This window comes from Carassius auratus, chromosome 10 (assembly GCF_003368295.1).
Source record: "Carassius auratus strain Wakin chromosome 10, ASM336829v1, whole genome shotgun sequence".
In the NCBI taxonomy this organism is placed as follows: domain Eukaryota; kingdom Metazoa; phylum Chordata; class Actinopteri; order Cypriniformes; family Cyprinidae; genus Carassius; species Carassius auratus.
In genome coordinates this window covers 8,089,904-8,098,313 of record NC_039252.1, presented here as the reverse complement: position 1 = coordinate 8,098,313, position 8,410 = coordinate 8,089,904, and the positions used below count along the sequence as shown (strand labels likewise).

General features: G+C 38.8%; 1 protein-coding gene across 1 annotated transcript in view; it reads left to right on the top strand.

Moving 5' to 3' along the window:
* Positions 1–742: 742 nt before the first annotated feature.
* The window catches only part of LOC113109708 (leucine-rich repeat transmembrane neuronal protein 4), a 94,363-nt gene continuing 86,695 nt past the window's right edge, over positions 743–8,410 (top strand). Inside the window, exons 1-2 of the mRNA XM_026273445.1 lie at positions 743–1,321; positions 5,175–6,739. Coding sequence (XP_026129230.1) covers positions 1,318–1,321; positions 5,175–6,739 — 1,569 coding nt within the window. The 5' untranslated portion in view covers positions 743–1,317. The remainder of the gene's footprint in view (positions 1,322–5,174; positions 6,740–8,410) is intronic.

The window sequence follows — 8,410 nt, the reverse complement described above, 5'->3', positions numbered from 1 at the left end:
GCTGATTACAGTTAGATTAGACTTTAGCCATTTAGATATTTATAAGAAACTGAAAAAAGCACAAATGTCAGGGCATGACAAAACTTCTCCAGGCCCCAAAATTACCCTAAGACTCCAGAGGGTTAATGTAATACCAAATATGAAAATAATAATAAATACACAAATAAACCAATATAGAAATTTATGAGTGAACCCATGGATGCTAAATGCTAATTATCTTATTGGCTATGTGAGCAAACTCCATTGCCCACCATCCTCTTTGGCAGCACGAGAATGATCAAATACGCAGATATATCATCCATTAGCTATGGATAAAGAAAGCGAGATATGAAACTGTACAGTGTGTACATTTTATTTAATCCAAATCAATAATATGTAATAGCTATGTCCACGTGCACCAGAAAGCAGAATTACTCGAACAAAATAGTTAATATTTCATTTATCTTCCCAAAATTCATCTGAAAAGTCAAACGGAACATAAAATCAGTGCATAAAATATTTGGATAGAGAAATGGTCATTTCTTATCAGCTGGATCGTTGTTTGTTCTTTTACGTTAGTCGTGCTAATAGACAGTCTCTCACTCGTTTTCCAGTGGAAATATCGAGTAAGAGTGATATGAGAGGGGAAGAGATTGTTGCTGGGGATGTCAGTTCGCCAGAAGGGGGCATTCGGATGCTGTCTGACAAAGTTATGGTGCGACAGGCGGTTGTGGTTAACCACTCACACTGCTGCATCTCTGTACTGTCGGGAACTGTACAGGAGAGGAGAAACATTCCCGATGGAGTAACACTTCTAAACAGTATTCTGTAAGCGCAGTGATTTGGGACTGGATTGAAATCTTTTAAACATCCTAATTCACACTGATATTTTAAATTCCACGGATTAATCAACGGTAAGCATCATCCTTTTGGGAAAGACAGTATTTGCGCAGTATGCTGCGATGGAATATACTGAGACGGAAGGGAATTGCTGGGATTTCCATAAGTTTGACTTGTGGTAGATAACTTGGATTTGGAATCGCGCGTCTCCTGCTCTGTTTGTGAATTGAGGTATAATTTTAGGATGCAAAATGGATTCTTTCTGTTCCAGCGGATGGTTATGATGCGAGTTTTGTTTTGAGGGGGAATTGAAAGATATGGTCAGTGGTCAGTCAGGAGAGACTGAAAATTTCCCGCGCCTGCTCTGCGGTGGAAGACTACAGGCGGGTGCTCGTGGAAGAACCGAACCATCTGAAGAGAGCGCGTGCCATGCCGTTTTGGGTCTCGAGCGGTAGAAAGCTGTAAAACCTGTGGCCAGGAGTTGACTGAGACGCGGTGATGGGTAAGTTTGCGTGTTCTCACTCGGTCCTAAGTGAACGTGGAAACCACGGTGGATGTTTTATGATAAATTGGGGGGAGAGTTCCATCAGTTTTGTACATTTTGCAATGTAATGTGAACTGGTTTCAGACGGTGTGCATGCAGTAAAACTAAGAGATTGAATGTACTCTGATAAAGCACAAAATGTTCATGCATATTTATGCATACATTTATTGGATGTTCGCCTTAATTTGCATGCATCGATTTATTGTACATATGATAATCATACATATTTAGTGCTCAAATTTGACCGTGCGTTCACTTCATCTCACAAGTGGTTTGATTCTGGTGAGGCAAAATCAAGTGTATCCAACTGTTCGTTTATTTTATGGTCATTTTTTCAGTTCATATATATATATATATATATATATATATATATATATATATATATATATATATATATATACACACACACACACACACATACATACATACATTATGCACAACATTATGTATTAGTGTTTTTTTTCATATTTATGTTGCTTCTAATATATAACTCTAAAATATTTAAAACGAGATCCTAAAACCTAACATTATTGCTTTTATTTATTACATATTAAGTTCATTTCAATTGTAGCAATATCATTGCAATCCGTGGTTTGGACTACTAAAGGGTTAAGAGCTAATTGCTAAACAACATATTTCTCAATCGAGAATGAAAGGTCCTTATCTACAAATTTGAATGTTCTAACAATATATTAAATAATTGTATTATTTACTTGTAAATGCTGTTGTTAGGCGCTCTTCAATTGTGACCCACCAAATGGTGCCATTTATCCCTAAACCTAACAACCAATTAAGTTGAAAAGTGTGAATATTGGTAAAAAAATATCGGTCAGACTGATTATTGGCCTATCTCTGTGCTCCATCTCTCACTGATTTAAAGAGCAGACTGATGCCAACTCATTGATTAACACTGGAATGCTAATTGAACCTCATTTTTGGCAGCAAGGCAATTTCTCAGAGTGTGCCTGTGCATTATTGATAGCACACAGATAGTAGATAATCTTTTGTGGACTTCTTACTTGCCTGTGCTGTTAGAAAAGATGCACATTATGTGCTTGCATTGTGGTATGCGTGCACATTTTTTGCAACGCAAGTGTGCATTCAATGCCTGGAGTGCTTAATGAAGATGTTGTTCAGTTTGCATAATTAGCTTGTTTGAGCAACTGAGTTATTTCTTCATCATCAAAGGAAGACGACGCAGCAGATTTTATGTTTTGACAGGAAACAATGTGGACACAATCACCATGCACTGGATCAGTGAAAACTAAGTTTCTTTAGATGTTAATCTGTTTCATTTTGCATTTGGTAAATGATGCATACTAGTTATATTCCTTACATATTTCTCATGATTTCTGGACTCATTATGTAACTAAGCACTGTGATTAGCTGTAAGCCGCAGACCTTCTCATGGCCACATTAGAGTACTTGATTATAGATGTGCTTCCAATCATTTTACAGAGGTTGTTTGACAGATATGTGACCTGCTCTGATTGTTATTCGTTAGGGATGTGCAGCAAGATGGCCTTCCACAGCTCGTAAAATGATGAGCTATGCTTGGAGCTTTGCGGCACTATAGTGGGCGATTTTGACAGCAAACATAAAATAATCAACCTGGCAAAAATTTTGGAGCATTGCTGTGAAGGGTATGCAGGCCTGTGCAGAGGCAAAATCAGTTTTACCAAGAGAGAAAAAGGTGTAGTTGAATCTAAAATAAGAAAAGTGGCAGTGCAAGTTTGCTACAAATTAATTTTCATTAGACTTCTCTTGGATCATTAACTTTATCAGCATCATTTCATTAGCAATGTCATTAAGCTGATACAGTATGATTGTCTGTTTAGTATGAATGGGAGTGAGTGACGTAATTACTTTATTGTACCGCAGCCTGCTTGTGCATCAGTTGTTGGCAACTGTATACTCATGGATATCGGCACCTCTTTGCTTTGTTTTGTAAATCACAATCAGTGGCTTCAAATATTGCTTGAACCCTGAAGCCTAAAGACATGCAGAAATATAATAAGGTCATTGCAATTAATAAGAAAAGATCAAATCAAGTGGCATTTTTTTTTTTTTTAAAAGAAGGAAAGATGGCACCAACCTTATCAGCAAATAAAACATCTCCCAAATAGACATTTGTTAGATTTGACATGATGCGATAAGAAATTTTATACTTTTCTAAATTAAGACAGTTATTCAGATGTTTTCTGATTATCAGCTTTGTCAGTCTTATCAGCTGATTAAAACTAATTGCGAAAATGGATAAGAAATGTGTAGTTAAATTTCAGATCTAGTGTCATTTGTTGAGAGGAGGGTTTGCTATTTAGTTGTCTTGTGCAGTGATTTCATCATTTGTAGGTATAATGGAAGTAATTTTTTGAGGCCACTGTATATTATAATCATGAACAGGAGGTGTGCTAATAAAGTTCATAAATGTTTGGTTCTGATATGCTTTTAAATTACTTCATGAGTACTAGAGTTCTTTATGAATATTTTCTCCTTTTTAACCTCAGAGAACATCTGGCAGAATTACTGTAACAGTACTGATTAATCAAAACCGTTTTATTACATGCATATGGTTTTAAAATGTTGTTTGGATGGGTCTGGAGTCATTTTGTTTTCAAGCAGAATGGGTGTTTTGATATTTCATAACCACTTTCATGAATTCTTATGACAATATTAATGTGTCATAGCCACATTCTTCATCTCGTACAGACATATAATGCCTTAGGAACTTCATTTCAGAATGTACTTTCTAGGAAGCTTTATAAAAGTTTATGCATCAGAGATAGAATTGAAACACTTTTAAAGCAACACAGTGTAGGCATGAAGGCCAGAAAGATGCAGCACAAATGATAAAATCCCATTACTGGAAAATGTCCAGGCTGTGGCCAAGACCTTCACAAAAAGAACATGTGTATTTTACCCAGACCTCTAACCTCTTGAGCCAATGCTTAGCCGGGAACTCACTGCTGATATAATTCCTCGCTTCACCCCCCCCACCCCTCCACCACCACCACCATCTCCCCCATTTATATTGACAATAACAACACGTAGGCTTTTGTGCATAAAGGAAATATGGACAAAGGCTGGTAGCAGAGTCACTGAGCAGCCAGGCAAATACACCTGATTTGGTTGACTGACAATCATTTAGATTATAATTAGGGACTAATAGGATGGCCAAGGCATATCTCTCAGGACATTTCCTTTGATACTGTAGTGGGCTCGTGTCCAAGCTTATTGGAGGACTGGCTTGCTCTGATAGCATGTTTGCCATTGCCAGAGAGAAGAATTAAACAACATGGCATGACTGGATTGATTTGCACAATCACCACTGTTAATTGAGTCCTGTGTGGTATCATATTGCTGTATAAATGTAATATTTCAAGGGTTTATAATCACAGAACAATTACAATATTTCTTCTCTCATTAGTCGTCTTAATCTCTGCTTTGAAACAGCTCAATAATTAGAGCAGGGTATTGTCAACTACCTCACAATACGATGCACATCATTTTGCACATTTCACAATTCAACAAGTTGCAATGCATCATAGCGCCCTAATAGGATCGTGATTAAATCTGCGGCAAAAAAGTGAGAGAGATACTCATGAAAGTGAATACGCTTTTTCAAATGTGTTTCAAACTCTTGCTGTTTGATTTAATGTGTGACTAATAATGTATGTACATATTGAATACAAGTTTAATTAAATAAATCCCTTTTTAAGTAGCATGACTTAGGTAAAACCCTATTCATTTGTTTATTTGTGTAATCAGGATGTAAGTAGTTTCTTGACAGTTTTCTCTTTTTCTATTTTAGGCTTTGCTATGAGGCACCGCTGGTTCATGGTGCCACTGCTAATGCAGGCATGGCTGTCTGCCACCCCTTGCTTTGGTGAGCGTCCTTGCCCCCGGAGCTGTCGATGCGATGGCAAAATTGTATACTGTGAGTCTAGCGCATTTCGTGATGTTCCCAAGAACCTCTCAGGCGGCTGTCAAGGCCTGTCCCTGCGGTATAACAGCTTAGCAAGCCTGAAGGCAGGCCAATTTGTTGGCCTCAACCAGCTCATTTGGCTGTACCTGGACCACAACTACATTGCCAATGTGGATGCACGTGCTTTTCAAGGGATACGGAGGCTCAAAGAGCTAATACTGAGCTCCAACAAGATCACACTGCTACATAACACCACATTTCACCTGGTACCCAACTTGAGGAACCTGGACCTTTCCTATAACAAGCTACAAGCTCTACAACCAGGGCAGTTCCAGGGACTGCGCAAGCTACTCAGCTTGCATATGCGCTCAAACTCCCTTAAGAATCTTCCCTCTCGCCTTTTTCAAGACTGCCGTAATCTTGAATTCCTTGACCTTGGTTACAACCGACTACGCAGCATTACTCGCAATTCAATGTCCGGCCTGATGAAGCTAACAGAGCTGCATATTGAGCATAACCAGTTCTCCAAAATCAACTTTTTCAACTTTCCACGCTTCTATAACTTGCGTGCTCTTTACTTACAGTGGAACCGCATTAGGACCATGAGTGAAGGCCTTACATGGAGCTGGACATCATTGCAGAAGCTTGACCTTTCAGGAAATGACCTTCAGGAGATCGATGCAGAGGTGTACCGGGGCATACCAAATCTTCAGACACTTAACCTGGATTCAAACAAGCTTGTTAATGTGTCTCAAGAAGCTGTGGATGCCTGGACCTCTTTGACAGCAATTAGTCTGGCAGGCAACATGTGGGACTGTGGACCAGTTGTTTGCCCACTGGTGGCCTGGCTGAGAACCTTCCGTGGAAACAAAGAAATTAATATGATTTGCGCATCACCCAAAGAAGTCCAAGGGGAGAAGGTTATGGATGCTGTTGATGCCAATGGGGTTTGTAGGGCTGCTATGCCATCAACTGTATCTGCAACTGTTCCCTCTACCCCATTTATCGCCTTTGCCCAGTCCACAGCCAGCTCTTTCATGCCAACTCTAAAGTCTGGAGACAGCAGAAGGGGCCAGGGGACATCCTTGGAAGGTACCACCTCTTCTGCACCTTCTCAGCCCGCTGTCCCACCACCTGAGCAAGACTTTGAACCTGTATCATTCCACAAGATAGTGGCAGGAAGTGTTGCCCTCTTCCTGTCGGTTGCCATGATCCTCCTTGTAATTTATGTGTCATGGAAGCGCTATCCAAGCAGTGTTAAGCAGCTACAGGAAAACTCGGCTGCAGCTCGCAAACGTCGGAAAAAGTCACGGGAGACAGAGCGCACACTCAGCACACCATTGCAGGAGTACTATGTGGACTACAAGCCTAATAACACAGAGGGCACGGATGTGCTGGTCAATGGTACCGGGCCATGCACTTACACCATCTCTGGCTCCAGAGAATGTGAGGTAAGACTCCACAAAGCTAATTACCCATTGGATTTGGTATGAAACAAGGTAACTGCTTTTAACAAGGTTCTTCACCTCTTGTGCTGTTTTGATCCCTTTTTTGGAGATTGTAAGTGTTGGATAAAATGATGTGGGGGAATGATATGTTTTTGGCAGGGATAGTTTAGGAAGGACATGTTTTTGAAATGTTTTTGGCACATTATGTGGTTTGTTTAACCTTGTATGAGGTGTGAATTTACAATTGCATATTGATTTGTTAGTGCATATTTGATAAGTCCTGTTAATCCAGTTGATTATTTGTCTTTTAGAAACAACTGTATTTTGGGATGTGGTAGAACACTGTATTTTTACACTGATACAGTACGTCTACCTGCAAAGCCTCCTTCTACCTTTGAGGCTTCTACATGAAGAGGATAGGATGGCTTATAATATGCTCTGTCATGCAGGCTCATGCTTGTTCTTTTAACCCTAGGAGATTTGTGATTCTTTGAAAATTGTAGTTACAGTAATCATAGAAAAACAAACGTCCTTAATAAGATGCTGTGTTACAATTATTTATTTGTCTTCATTAACATATGTACGTATGTGCAGTGACTCCCGAGACTGTAATGAAATTATTTTGTCTATGGTTATCTTCAAACACATCCTGTTGTTGAAAAAAAAAAACCTTCTAACTATCCTTCTAATCTTTACTCCTATATGCTCGTTTTAATACAGTTTGATCTTTACTCATAGTTAGTGTGAAACAGAGCAAAGTGTAGTGTGAAACAAAAGGATCTCTCTATTTTCTGTCCTTTTTTCCTCGTGATCTTCCTGGGGCTAAGAGAATGCCTTCCAAGGGCTCTTATTTGACTTCCTTGTGTATGCCTTCATACCTTTATTTTTGCCTCTTATCTTTAGTTCACACTCATCCTTACTCTTGAATCATCTTTCCCTCATTTAGATTATCCTCTTTTATACTTCACCACAGTCTGCATTTCCAGTTTACAAAATACAGATTTTCCCAGTATGCCCCTCAGGACTCCGCTGACATCGTGTGTTGACAGCTGGGAACAATTGCCACATTTTAAGGAGCCGGATTTGTGTGTGGTTTATATACATGGCATGGCTTTTAGACATGTGCCGGTATTCAGTAATGCGAAATATCACATTAATGAATATGCATTATATTGTTATCTCAGGCATTTCTAAATACCGTGAATAATTATACATAACAAATTATTCAGAATTTGGAATGCATTTTAAAAATATTTTTCCAATCAACTGGTCAAAATGCAAAAGCTGTATGCTGCTTAAAAGATGCGTGTGCGCTCTGATGTAAACAAGCCTGCATGAGAAGCACAAGGGGGAACACGTGAGAGATGTGCTGAATGAAAGCACATTCACTCTCTGACAGCAGATGTCGCTAAACTGCAGAAATGCAGCCGTTAACCTGGAAACCCAATAAATAAAGCAGCTGCTACTTTCTTAAATGTATTTAAATAGATTTACATAGCCATTCAGATTTGTGGATTTGCTATGTTGTTCCTCAAAGTGCCAAATACTTAAATATTTAATAGGCTTAATAGGCTATTCATTTTCAAACTTTTTTTTTTAATCTGAAAAATATATAAAGTTAAACTTTTTACACAGATTAAAGTGCAATAGAACTATATAGACCAATAGGTATAA